At 34.0% G+C, this 14932-nt stretch overlaps 1 protein-coding gene across 30 annotated transcripts in view; it reads left to right on the top strand.

The window, feature by feature from the left end:
• Positions 1 to 14932, top strand: part of ADGRL2 (adhesion G protein-coupled receptor L2) — a 621134-nt gene that overhangs the window by 599714 nt on the left and 6488 nt on the right. For 18 of the 30 annotated variants that reach the window (XM_053893337.1, XM_053893361.1, XM_053893366.1 and 15 more), the window contains 6 exons: positions 69 to 135; positions 8447 to 8538; positions 9361 to 9405; positions 10376 to 10544; positions 13163 to 13291; positions 13850 to 13946. In XM_053893337.1, the coding sequence (XP_053749312.1) occupies positions 69 to 135; positions 8447 to 8538; positions 9361 to 9405; positions 10376 to 10544; positions 13163 to 13291; positions 13850 to 13946 (599 nt within the window). The remainder of the gene's footprint in view (positions 1 to 68; positions 136 to 8446; positions 8539 to 9360; positions 9406 to 10375; positions 10545 to 13162; positions 13292 to 13849; positions 13947 to 14932) is intronic. The other 12 variants (XM_053893371.1, XM_019413938.2, XM_053893379.1 and 9 more) reach the window with 1 other exon arrangement.

Here is a 14932-nt window from a genome sequence, read left to right as displayed (position 1 = left end):
CTATTTTTTTTGTAATTTTGAGGATCCATTGAAGCTACTTAATACATACTCTTTTCTTTTCATAATAGTTGCTGGCTTCATGTTGATAACTATTTTATATGGAGTTTCATTGGACCAGTTACCTTCATTATTCTGGTAAGGAGACTCTATTTTCCCTTCATTTTTAGTTTGCTGCTTTAGCAGTGCTATTGAAACAGGGATAATTGCTTTCATTGTTAATTTATCTATGCTTTCAAAGATTTATAAACATATCTAGCCTACAGGGTAAAATTATAAAGTATATTTTAAATGTTATACCATTATTGAGAGTTTATATATTGCTGATTAGTAGTATTTCTGAAAAATCCTCTTTCCTCTAAAAAGTACTTTTTTTAATCTAACTTAGTTTGCTACAGTGTGATGTCATAATCTAAAAAATTTATCTCTATATATAAGCCATGTAAAATTTATCTATATATAAGCCATGTTAAGATCACATGATTTGAGCCTAGTTTAACAATTAGTAAGGAATAACTGAAGTGTATATTTTGTTTTCGAGTAGTGAATTTTTTGCTAAGAGTTTTAGTTCAGGAAGTTTTGTCTCCAAAACCTGTAATACTAGCCCTGTACCAAGTTATGTGGCATTTATAAATTAAATGAATGTTTTATGGAATTGAAAGAACATTAGCTTAATATTTATTACATTAATTTCCACGTAGTAATTTAGTACTTTTAAATAAATATCCACACCCTAAATTCTTGTGGGGGAACAAAAAGATTTTAAGTTGAGATTAATAAATGAATATTAAATCACTTTTAAACTCATTAGAAATAAAATTATTTTTCTAAGAGTTTAAAATCCCAAATAAAAATATTGGTCTTTAAGAAATATAAAAAAGTAGGGGCGCCTGGGTGGCTCAGTCGGTGAAGCGTCCGACTTCGGCTCAGGTCATGATCTCGTGGTCCGTGAGTTCAAGCCCCACGTTGGGCTCTGTGCTGACTGCTCAGAGCCTGGAGCCCGTTTCAGATTCTGTGTCTCCCTCTCTCTCTGACCCTCCTCCATTCATACTCTGTCTCTCTCTGTCTCAAAAATAAATAAACGTTAAAAAAAAAAATTTAAAAGAAATATAAAAAAGTAATAAATTTGATACAAGTTAACTATAGTGACATTAAAGTGTTTAACTGCTTATATTACCATTAGTCAAATATTTGAAATATAGTTGAAATAAAAGGATGTAGCTAAAATATTTGGACTTAAAACTTTGAAAAGGAAACATAAACAAGTTTAAATATTGCCTATATCTTTTAAGTACCTATTTTAAGGATTTTTTTTCTTCTTTAAAAGAAATGACACAAATGAGCTTATTGGGATATTTCTGTAGTTAGCTGGTGTTTCATAAAATTGAGAAAAAATTTTAGTAGTTCAAGGAAACTCAAAACTACTTCAAGTGTATGTACTTTTGTCCTTAAAATGAATTATTTTATATACCATACAAAGCAAAATGAAAATTTGAGGTGAATGCCTGTATGAATCAAACCAGTAAAACATGTTCAAGTGTTCCTAGAAAAGCTGATTTCTCACCAGAATTCTTTAATCCAAATGATTGCCCCAGTTTTTGTTGTTGGTTTAAGTTAACATAGCCTAAGCCATTCTTAAAATAAATGGTAAACAGCTGACAAGAAGTGGCATGATCCTTAAAGACTTCTCTTTTTTCCCCTGAGCCCTTGGCTAAACATATTGATACTTTGAAAATTGTAGAGACCATTTTAGGGGCATTTGGTCTATAAAAGTATCATGTGTTAACTTCTGTTGTGCCACAGTTTTGTTTATTTCTATCTAAAAATAAATACTGACTTTAGAGTATTAACTTTGTCACTTGGCCTAAAGACTTTAATGTTCACATATAGTCAGCTTCTAGGAAGAAAATGGGTAAAGCACATTTTATTATATTGCCCACCTACAGTGTGAGCCTGCTATTATTTATTAGCCTTGTTGTCATTATTACCCTGTACCAAATAATTTAGGTTGAAATGTGAAGGGCTTTTGGGAATAGTGTTCCCAACTTAAAAACAAAAACAAAAACACAGCAGTTAGCTGTTTTGACAGTACAGATCCTAGGAGTAATTCTCCTGTAACTGCTTTGCCCTCTAATTATCCCAACACAGAGAGACAGAGTGATATAGAAGGGTAAAACATCTTGCATGTGACCTAAATTGAGATATGATATGATAGGATTGTATAGCACATTTGTTGAATATTAATATATTTATATTATATATATCCTGATGATAAAGGATATTTAAAAGTCAATTCAGACACAAATCTTAATAATACAAGTTATATCGTATACTACCCTTTGAAGGAGTACTCTTACAACAAAAATTACCTATCAATATTCCTGGAAAGTATAGTTTTGCATTTCCAACTTTTCTGAATTGAAGCCATTTAATTTAGTAGTATTAAATAAGTGTACATTTTTAATAATGTTCTATGAAGAAAAATAACATGCTATGGAAGATAAAACTCCTTGCTTCTGTATTTCTATAGACTGTCTTGCCTACAGGCACTAGAGTTATTATATCTATGAGAAAAGTGCTTGTAAGTAATGAGCAGTGGGAAACCATTAGTATGCCTGAAATGGCTTAATGAAAGCTTGGATCATGACACGTCAGGAGCTGTTCTTATCATTTGGACAGCTCCATCTGCATCGTTAATAATTAATTCAGTTCAGTAAGAGTTCAGCTCACACACTCATTTAGAAGTCTTCTTCAGAGAACACCTCTCCGGCTGCTAGTCCCAGGGAGAAATAGGTTTCTGCTTGGCTAACAGCAAAGATCTGGAGATACAAGTGCAGTTTTAGAGTTGCATTTGCCAGGTAGCAAAAGCTCCAGGGAGGACAAAAAGGGTCAGAACATGTGCAGTTCAGTTAGGTTACTTCAGAGTGGTGTTTCTGTTCTTCTGTCTTATCATATCCATGTCAGCACTGCAAGCTGTGGAATGAATTTTAAGCTGCTAAGCTTAGACGGATGTGATTCAATTGAGCAGGCTGACGACTGTAAAACAAACTGTGGGCTCCTATAACCGGTGGTACCTTATTCTTTTTCTAAACTTCTTTGTACCTTTGTGTCATCCATATGGGTGATGATTAGCTACACCGTATCATTAAGTGGAGAACTTTATTAACAAATTATACTAGCAGATTATTTATACAATAATTTATGAAATTATTGTTTAGAGATAGGTAAAAGTGTGTTATTTGTCATTAGAAGAGAAGGAATGCCCCATTTGGTGATTTACTCTATTTAGCTGAGTAGGAAAAATGTGCTTCTTCTGAATTTGCTCGCTGTCTCTTCCACATGGAATTCTATTAAGAGATATCCATCTACCTATTTACCGGTGTGTACACACAACACACACACACACACACACACACACGCACACACAGCAGAGTTAAAATCTGACTAATTCTTGGATGAGTTGTCTCCTCGTTGCCTCATCTCTAAAATTAATCATCAGTATGGGCATTTAGGCTAGTGGGTTGACATACACTATATAATTCAGCCCTAATACTGTGCCCACTAGTGGCTTCTATGTGGATGATTGAGTAAATGACATGCACTTCCCAGGTTTAGACAAATCTTTGTGTACACGGTTTTAATTCTGTCTCTTTCCTTTCTCACTGATGCATAGCATCAAAGTATGTACTATCCCAAAATCTGTACTATGCTTAAACTTAGTAGTATTTATGTTAGAAAGAAGAAAAAAAAACCCAAGTGGACAGAAAGTGGCTCCATTGGAATTTGGAACAAGAGCAGCACGTGAAGGGCTGCCTTTTTGTATGCTTTCCAGGAAGAAATAGGGGAAATTCCATTTGATGGTTGGAATTTTTTTTTCTTTTATTTTTTTAAATGCATACCAAATGCAGGAAAGTAAATTGGGAAGAAATAAAAGTGAGGAGAAAGAAATCCCTTACTCTAATCAGGAAAAAAAAAACCACACACACACACACACACACACACAGAAGTTTATGGCTATAAAGAGCCATTTATGTCCTGAGGAAAATGCAAAGAAGGAAGAACTCAGAACTTTGAAACTAACTTTTTTTGCCTTTAAGTGACTATTTTGTATGATAGATTTAATCAGAGATATTTCTATCTGCCCTTCAATTTCTTGTTCTGATTCTCTCAGTTACATTTTAAGAGAACAAGAAAGGAGAAGGGAGAGGGGGAAAAACATCTACTGAAATAGTTTACTGTACAAAATCATGACTCTTATCAAGACTGTATCACCTCCTGAAAAAGATCACAGCCAACAATATTTTTTCTATGAAAATAAATATATTTACCTTTTTTTTTTTAGCAGTGGAGACAGAAGAGAACTCTAAAACCTCATTTTAAAAAATTATTTACACTTCAGGAATCGTTCTATTTAATTCCAGAAAGGATTTCACTGTCATCCATTTTGGTGATAGTATATTAAAATGTTCAATACCTAAATGACATAAGTATCTTTTTCATTTCTTTAATAGGACTAATAAATACATTGTTGGTGAGATTTTTATTTTTAGTGTGGAACTGGGGAAAAGAGAGTATCTTACACTTAGCAATTTTTTTTTTTTTTTGGCCGTTTTATATTGTAGTCCACGATATGTCTAGTGTGCCTTTTTTCATTACTACTTTGTCTTGAAATGATGGTATTTTGTCACTTTGAAGATACCGTTCCCTCATTATTTGTATATTTTCAAGTCATATTTCAAAGTCTAAATTAGTATTGGCTTTAACTATAAATTTCTTGGCACCTAAATATTAGTACATTGGTTATGATTCTTGTGTTTAGTTTTTTTTTAATTGGAGAACTCAGACATTTTTTAAATAATCTGAGTGCAAAACTCCTTCTGTGATTTTATGATTATTTTTCTGATATTTTTAATTGTTTTTAAAAAGATTCATTTTTAGGACATCTTTTTAAAACACTAAATTAAAGAATGTTAGAAACTACAGCCTCTTTTCAGACTCAGTTTTATGGGTTTGTGTGATGTTTAGCTATGTGAGTAGAACACAAACAGGTTTGAGAAAATAGAACTAAGTGTTAGATATACAATTTGTCTCATGGGAGTAGAAGTACGTGGACATTGTAGCCATTTGCTGATTATGGGACAGCAGTGTTTTACAAAGAAAAAGAGAAATAGTTCTTCTAGCAAGCCAATCAGGGAGAAGTCATTTGAACAGCATACCTCTTGTGTTCAGAATTTCTTTGAAGTTGTAATTTATTAATGTACTTATTGTTTATCTTCAACTCATTCACCAACTCTTCAGTGATTTCTAAAATGGATTACTCTTCATAGACGTAGAACCCTTTTTTTTGTTGTTAAATACAGAGCTAGTTTAATTTTGTTTTGCTAGCAAACTCTTAATTTTCTCACCAGAATAAATTGGTCAGTTTTGTTTGTAAAGATGCTGGACTGTGGAGCCAGTGCACAGTATATTGAATCTCAGCACTGACATTCTAGTGGCTAAGTAATCTTTGGCAAGGCATTTAACATCTCTGAATGTAGCATGGCTCTCCAAGTGTTTCCTGTTACCTCTGGAGATAGATAGGGTTGTTGTTGGTTATCCCATTTTGCTGAACTTGTATGTATTTTGAATATATTATATTTGTAACTAGAAAGAAGCATTAAACACATACGTTACAAAAAACCTCAGTAAGATGAGGAGAGAGGAAGGGGAGATGTAGCTAACACTCTGTTTCTTAAAGATTAAATAAGAGATGTTTTCTGTGTCACATTCAACTTGGTTCGTCTTCAGTCTTTAAAAAAATGGCTTTGTATCATATATTTTAAAATGTTTATTTATTTTTGAGAGAGAGAAAAAAAGAGAGAGAGAGCACAGGCAGGGGAGGGCAGAGAGGGGGGACTGAGATTCATGACGTTAGCTGAAGTCAGATGCTCAACCAACTGAACCACCCAGGCGCCCTGCTTTGTATCACATTTAAGCTTTAATTCTATTTTTTATAGGTAGATTTCATTTTCATTTCCAGTGTTACTGGAAAATGTGTTACTTCTTAAATAACAGATTTTTGTCTAATTGTCTTCATTGAAAAATATGTTGGGATGTGTTCATCCTCAAAATTTCACATTTTCTACTCGTTTTCCTTTAATAGCAATCCTTTATACAACCACATCTTTTCACATTCACATTCTTTATTTTTTTTCTAATTTATGCATTATAGTGGGTAGCTTTTTTTTCCTTCCTGCCATGTACTACTACTAACTGCTACTACTACTATTATTTTATTCCTGAGGGAATAATTAACATGCTTAGAAAGTGATGAACATCAAACTGGGGCCCTGTGTGCTTCAGGAAATTGTGTAAGAAAAGGAAGAGGGATGAAACAGCACCGGGTGCAGAATTATGGGGTGAAAGAAATCAGTGTTTCTATGAGGACATTCAAAAAGAAGGGTTGAGAGATTTAAAGGATTTTAACTCTGAATCTGCAACTCTTTCCTAAGAGTTGCATACATTTTTGTGTTTGTTTGGGGTCTGGTTTGTTTGTTTTTAGGGTACGTAGCATTCTTATTTGTAACTATTCTCTACTTGTACTAGTGAAGATGTACTCTTGCATAAAATCAAAGAGTAAAAACACTGTTGATTTTGCCTTTAAAAAAATTAGAGATATACTGTACCATCATTCTTTAGAAACTAAATCAGATATTTACCGTACTACCAAAAGGATCTCCCTAATTTCTCAAAGGAAGAAAATGTGTCTTAACCACAATACAGTAAGCACATTCTTGTGTGGAGCAGTAGGGTCAATAAATATTTGTTGAATGAATTGCCCGTGAAAATGCAAGCCATTTGCTTATATCGTGACCAACTGGAATAATCGTCAGAATATAAAGGTAGAAAAATGTTTCTACAAATGGGTTTGCTTTTTCTCTAGACAAGTATTTTAATAAATTAATTTTTAAATAGTTTTTAAACAGAGAGCTTCTTTTGTCCTTCTTTTGTTAATGTTAAGTAATTAACATGAAACGATAGAATGCTATCTGCCAACACTTGCAAATTATGCCCATTAACCTCATTTTATCCCTTAAGAGGAAATTCTACTTCTAAAGGAAATAATAAGGCACAGTTGACAAAATGAGTGATAAACAGCTTAGATTAAAGCCTTCACTCTGTTCCTAAACTCATCATTAGGAAGGGCTTGGAAATTTTATTTATTGGCCTATGTAATTTTTTCCTAATGATAAAATCAGAAGTAGTGATGAATGAGTAAAATAATGTTATCACTTTATCAGATGGTGTTGTGACTCAGTAAAAATGATCATGTTATTATCACAAAATTATATTGAGTGTTTACCACCAAGAAATTGCTTTTGTCCCTGTTTGTCCTTTTCTGAATACTCCATTTGGGCTTGCTTGCACTCTCTGTAAGCCAAGTAAAGCTCACAAAATATAACTTTGTTTTGTCTTTCTAAAAGTAATAATCTGAAGTGAATAAAATGTCAAATCCAGGAGTGATCAAGCTTTTAAGTTCTATTTTTGGAGCATAAGAATGGAGCTGCCTTCTCTCTGTCCAGTGTTCTTCCAGGTTTCTGTAGAAGCAAATGCAAATTACAAACCCTTATCTCTCTCAGTCAAAACATGTCTATTCTTCTGAGTTCGCTCATGTTGACCTCCCAAGCCTTCCTTCCCTGTCAGGTTCCATCTTCCCCAGTTTGCTTTTGTTTGCATTTCGATTTCTCTGCACAGCTCAGTGTTTGGAGGGACTCTAACACTGTTTAGAGGGACTCAAAGTAGCCTTTCTTCAGAATTTACCTACGTCCATACAACAGAGAGGCATAAGGAAAAAAGGACTGATGGCTTTTAACAGTTAAATAGCAAATATATACCTATTTTAAAAGTTTATCTTACTTTATATAACTAACGGATATTCTTTCATCATTTTCCATGTTTTCTTTCATTTGATCCTCACAATGACCTTATAAAGAGATTGTGCAAATGTTACTGTCCTCATTTAATCAGTCAAAATCAAAAGCTAGACTCTCAGCTGCATCTTAGGGCCCCAAGTCCAGCAATTCTTAGAAGCTACATGATATGATGTAAATGCCCCTTCTGAAGAATTCACTTCAGTGTTTCCATTAGATGGCTTTTAGGCCCTGGAGTACCTCTAGCTAAAGAAACTAATTTAGGTTTTCTAATTTATTTAGTCGTCACCACATGATGCTGATTTAATGAGGTTGCGATTTCATGTCAAATGATCTATTAAAAAATCGATCATACATAGCCAGAGTATTTCTTTTGGGGGGGGATTCAACCGGATCATTGCCTGTAAAATGGAGTCAGTGCCCACCATGTACTCGTGTCATTGACACTTAGCTGCATTAACTCATTAAGTGTATTTGCAAAAACGGATTCATTTTTTACTCTTCGGTTATGGTGTCTAATTCTTTATTTGTTATAACAGCTAAATATTATCTTCCTGGTGATCACATTATGCAAAATGGTGAAGCACTCAAACACTTTGAAACCAGATTCTAGCAGGTTGGAAAACATTAAGTAAGTATTTGGTATTTTAATTCTAGTGCTTGACAAACTAAGTGAAAGATATTCTCCACAGAGAATACATGAATACCTTCTATCAACTGTAGAAATTATTCAGAATGATGTTTTACTGATCAAGGTCGAGCCTTACGTTGACCATGTCACGGACATTGGTCAAAAATTAGATAATTTCTGTCTTCATCTAGAGCCAAGAAATTGTTTCGGTAGCTTTGTGGAAATTCCATATCACTGTAGCAATTTCATTTGAATTTAAAATGCAGTTCAAAATGATGTTCCTGTTTGCATGGCTGATATGATTATATTGTTTGTTTTGTTAAATGGCTTTCCTGATTTAAGGATTCTGAGCAGTTTCTACTTCTAATCCCGTTTCCCTAAAATAATTTTTTCTATTACTGTTGTTAACTTGGAGATTATCTGTTGTTTTCATGGCAATTAAAGAAATGTTTACTTTATTTCAATATTGAACAAAAACTACAATGTCCTATCCATGGAAAATGCTATCTAATTAAAAAAATTGATAGCTGTTGATTCATTAAGTCATTCATGGAAGCATTTTAAGAGTTATCTTTTAAATGTGAGTTAATTTAAAATTGGAGGAGGTATTATTCAAGTTGGTTATAATGGGATTGTGAAAGATATATTTTTAATGTAAAAAATGGCAGATCTATAGTAAGGGCAATTTAAAAAAAAACAATTAGATGTTTTAGATAGGTCAGTGCCAGCTTCATTGCATGTTGCATGGTAAGAGAGAGAGCTAATCTTTAGCATCTCTCTCTTTTCTTCCTTTTCCTCTTTCTGTCTTCTCATCTCCACCAGTAATTACCGTGTTTGTGATGGCTACTATAATACGGACTTACCTGGGTAAGATAGAACCCTACCTTAACAAATTTATGGCATGATTTATATTTTTTACAAATCCGTCAATATCATGAATTGCCCTTAATTTTTATAATTATTTTGGAATATCTAATTTGCTATAGTATTTTTAAACTATAATATGCCTTTATTTTTTAATTGCTTGCCTCTGCATTTTGACTTTCTTAATTTTGACTAATTTATAAAATATATAAATGCTTTCTTATTACTTTCTATTTTAATTCTGTCTAATAATTTTGTTTCTCTTTTCTGCTTATAATGCTTTCTAGCTATGAAGATAATAAGCCATTTATCAAGTAAGATCATTAGTTAGACATGGAATGCACTGACTTTAAATCCTTTTCATTCCGTCCTATTTTCTACAGTTCTTTTCTCCTTAAGCTATTCATGATGAAATCTCTCCAAAATTATTTTATTTTGAAATTGTTCTCATATTTTTGTCCCATTTCAGCTAGGCTTCTTCATGCTTTAGTTATAAAACCTTAGGTTCACCTAAGATTAGTTTATTAGAATTTGCAGTTTAGGTGTTCAGTGATTATCTGCCATTTAACCTTTCTGTATGTGTCACATTATTCAGTGTCATGAGTACACCACAGGAATAAGAATATAGGAGTAAGCTAATTAAGGACTCCTTAATTCCTTTTACTAAGATGCACATAAAAGTCAATAAAGTCAGGGGGGATGTGTTACACCTTGTATTTTAATATAGTTTTGATACTTTGTTAATGCTGGAGTGAGAAAAGGTCATACCTGCTGTCGCTGTTTTCTCTGGAGGCTGCAGTACTAAATGCTATTGTTCTTTCTCTAATCAATGAAAGGTTAAAGCCAAAATGCTGTTGAGTTTGAATGTGAACATAGAGAAAGTCAACTGCTACTACTGATATGTGAATATTTAAGTGCGATACGTGTTGTTCTCTCATTGGACTTGTTAATAAAATTCGCTCTATTTTTTCAGGTCTTGGGTGCTTGGCGCTTTTGCTCTTCTGTGTCTTCTTGGCCTAACCTGGTCATTTGGGTTGCTTTTTATTAATGAGGAGACTATTGTGATGGCATATCTCTTCACCATCTTTAATGCTTTCCAGGGAGTGTTCATTTTCATCTTTCACTGTGCTCTCCAAAAGAAAGTAAGTGAAGACACTTCGGAGCTCTGCCAGCTTGTTCTTTGGCTAGAAATTAATAGGTGAAATAGAGAAGGTTGTACAGTTTTATAGCTGGCAGATTACCAAATAGAATCACATTTTTAATCTCCAGTTGGTTGTAATGCATGTCTGGAAATGCAGGCTTCATAATAAAATATGTCAATCCCAATCATCTTTTGGATCTCGTTTTGGGAATATTATAAACCAGACACTAAACCAGTTTAAGAGTTCTTCGTTACTAGTGGGGTCTACAAAAATGCTCTTCGTGCAAGGGGTGTACGAGATAACAAAAAGGTTAAGTAGTCTCATGCTTTGCTCGATGAAGGGAGTGCAGCGGTCCAAAATGAAATTGAGCATAAGGATAAGTGACCTTGATTTTAAAAGCACCAGACGTGCAAACAATTAATATTAGTGTTACCTTTTGAGTAGTTGTGAAAGATCTAAAACCCAGTAATTTAATATCTCACGTCTTATTATTTTGTCCTGATTTTCTGTTAAAAGTGGAGCCAGCAAAAATGATTCAAAAACGAAAGTTAAAGATGAAACATTTGCACGAACATGTAAACTAAGAGAATAGCTTAGCCTCCATTTAACTAGGTATCATCCTTTCTCTGTCTGCGTATCTAATATAGTCTTTTTATTCTGTTATTACTAGTTGGTCACTAAATTGAACAGAGAAATAGAATTGTGAAAGCAAAAACGATTATGTTTTCAGTCCTGACAAGATGATAGTGTTGTCACTTCCATCAGTTGTTGAGGAAGCTGTAATTTTGAGATAATGACAGTGGCATCTGCAGTACTGACAGATCACGCGCTTTCACAGCAATATAGGCATTAGGCAAAACCAACGTTGGAGGGTATTATTTGGATAAAATGCCATTTTGATTGCCATTGTCTTGGTCATGCCGCGTTTCAGAGCAGTTAATAGCCATTAAATGTAGAAGACATTTTTTTCTGAGGTATCAGGTGTTATTTAATAATAACTTTAATTTTCTAAACTTTATACAGGTATAACGTTGTAATTGTCGTGGCTTTTACTATTTCTTACACAAGTGAGCATTTTGTATGCGTGTATGTGATCACATACCATAATTTCTTCCAAATGTGTTTGACATAAAGCATAAATTTGGCAGAGAAAGACTGAGGTGGTCATTATTTCCTCAGAGAGGTGTGCGGATTGATTGAACAAAGAGATTCTGCTGTGCTTTTTTAATTAACAATTATGTTTTGGAAACATTGTGTTGCACTTCTTTTGAACACATTCTACTTAGTCTGGGATATGTCCTGTTGGGTGCTGCCAGGATGAATGGTTAAGAATATGACATAAAATGATTTAGTTAAAATCACACCTCTTACTGCTCGAGTGAGCATATTTGGGCGAAGAAAATGCTTTGAAAGTTCAACTCCATTGTTATTTGTTCTAATAGGTGTCGTTAAATAAAGCTAAGAGGATGAAAATGCAAGCGCACTTAGATTTAAAAGGTCGTCTAGTAACTTTAATTCTCCAATTCTTCAAGGAATAAGTGTCAAAGTCATGGTCTTTGTAGGCAGATACAGAACATAGAACTCTGAGGAGGGAAAAGTGTTTTTAGTGTTTTTGCAACCCACTACAAAATAATTTCTTAGGCAGCTTCTCCTCCTCGTCTGTTCTGATTTCATTCTGGCTCTAAGCCCGAGAAAAACTTGTTCATATGCCAGGAGAGCTGCACAGAATCCAGCCCTCTTCTCCACTCCCCCCCACGAATTCTGTACCACCTCTCTAGGTGGGGCCCTAGTATTTAGCAGTTGTTTGGACTTTACTTTTTAAAGTTCACTTTAAATTTTCTTCAGGCCTAACAGCTTTTCCATCTATTCATATATCCAAGCTTCAGGGGAAAAGGGAAATTACATGGGTATCTCATTAATGTGAATGGAAATTGCATAAATAGTTCCCTTGTGTGCTAATGAAGTGAATAGGCATCTTAGACTCTCTACACTAAATGTTAAAGCTAGACACATCAGAAAATGAAGAAAACATTCCATCCTAATTAATAGCATATGTATCAAAGTACTTTTTTTTTCTTTATTCTTGTGCCAAAGTAGTCTTGTCATTATAAAGAGGTTACCCGCAAAACTATGCAATCCAGTAAAAGAAGTTTATGTATTGACCTACGTAAAAGGACATGAAGCGTATAAACTTTAAATGACTGAATTATGTGTGGTTAAATGTAATTAAGCGAGGAAAGTACTAATTTTTTGTCATATTATGAAATATAAAACTGGGGTTACTAAGTATGTAGATAGACTAAAGCTTTAAAATATTTTATATATGTATATATATGTATGTATATAAATAACACTTGTATAATAATAAGGCATAAAGCATTTCTACATATTACATCACATTTAGAAGGTCCTCCTAGCCAGTCTGGTAGACAGAGATACTTTTCTTATTGCTGTGTCAGCCATTTCAGTTGAACTTGGTTTTGTACATTCATTGTATTTTCTCCACTGAGAAGTGTTAGTGGAACTTACTCCTCTCAGTCGTCTCCACTGCTCATTTAGAGAAAAGAGGGGCAAGTATATTTGTATTAATCTCTCGGTCTTGTGGTTCTTCAACGCAGGTACGCAAAGAATACGGCAAGTGCTTCAGACACTCCTATTGCTGCGGCGGCCTCCCAACTGAGAGCCCCCACAGTTCAGTGAAGGCATCGACCACCAGAACCAGCGCTCGCTACTCCTCTGGCACACAGGTAACAAAGAATTTGACAGCGTCTTTAATTAACCTTCTTTATAGAAAGCCTACTGAGACATGTTCTGTTCAGATGCACTAATTGTCTCCTCGTTATAATGATCTAGGTAGCAAATACTTACATTTTTAGTACTTTGGTTTTAATTTCTTCCTAAGTATTTCTTCAAGGTGTTTCTTGAGGTGTGAACATCCATTTTTGAGAGTGCATCCTTCTTTTAGAAGTCTATCATCATTTTGGGGATATTCGAAAGTTCTATAGCCATAGTGCTCTCTCACAGTGGGCACTCAATAAACATGTGTTGAATAATCAATCATCTCCTCTTTTTTAAAAAGGCCATTAAAAGTAAAACTTTTTAGGAGTGGAAGATTAAATATTCTTTAGTACAAAAGCAACAAAGCAGTATAGACTTCCTTAGTTTTAGACCAGAATCCACACACATTTCTTTTTAAAGGCCACCAGATAATCCTACACAGATTGTTTAGGGTAGATCTTTGTGTGTCTTTAAGGTGAGCTTGGGGAAACTAACATAACATATGTCTTGCTATTTTATATTAATAGAGTCGTATAAGAAGGATGTGGAATGACACTGTGAGAAAACAGTCTGAATCTTCTTTTATCTCAGGTGACATCAATAGCACGTCAACACTTAATCAAGGTCAGTTACTAGGAAAATTTGAGTTTACAATATAAATTTTGTACCTTTTGCCAATTTACAAGAATTTCAGAGAAAACACTGATATTTGTTCCTCTCAAAATAGGTTTACATCACAAGCTCTTAAACCTGTTGAGTCAACTTTTATCCTTTATGAAAGTACATATAAATTCATCTTGTTCAGTACTGTAATGCAAAAAGTATACTTTCAAAGTCCACGTTAACAGAATGAGCCTGGAGAAAGTAATTGCTAAGAACATACTTTGCCACAGATTAAACTGTTTTCCTTTAGTGAACACAAATTCATCCTTTCTGAGGCATTTATGAAAGTTTTCTTTTTAAAACATTAACGTAATTAGAATAACTACTCTTCACATTAAACAGTGCCAATTTTGCAGTGAAAATTCTTATTTGTAAAATTATTTTATTTTACACTTCTTTCAGAAAGTACAAAATCAGGGGGCGCCTGGGTGGCGCAGTCGGTTGAGCGTCCGACTTCAGCCAGGTCACGATCTCACGGTCCGTGAGTTCGAGCCCCGCGTCAGGCTCTGGGCTGATGGCTCGGAGCCTGGAGCCTGTTTCCGATTCTGTGTCTCCCTCTCTCTCTGCCCCTCCCCCGTTCATGCTCTGTCTCTCTCTGTCCCAAAAATAAATAAACGTTGAAAAAAAAAAAAAAAAAAGAAAGTACAAAATCAGTATCAAAAACCTTTACAGTAAGTCTTCATAAACAAACAGTTAAGTACACGAGAATCCCAAAGCAATTTTTTCTATTTGAATTGCTAGTTTTAGTGTCTTTACGGCTTGAAACTTATCATATAATCAATATAATTCCTAACTTAAAATAAGCTGGCAAATAAAATACTAAAGACACAAGTGCATATATAAACACATAATCCTGAATGCAAGCTTAGTAAGTTTGAATTTGGTATGAAAAATCACATTATTGTATATATCCTTAAAGAGGTAATTGATCCAGCTAATTTGTCTTG

The sequence above is a fragment of the Panthera pardus genome, unplaced genomic scaffold, assembly GCF_024362965.1.
Source record: "Panthera pardus isolate Hobbes unplaced genomic scaffold, ASM2436296v1 HiC_scaffold_11, whole genome shotgun sequence".
Lineage (NCBI taxonomy): Eukaryota > Metazoa > Chordata > Mammalia > Carnivora > Felidae > Panthera > Panthera pardus.
Note: the sequence above shows the minus strand (reverse complement) of the source record. Positions and strands in the feature narration are given on the sequence as shown.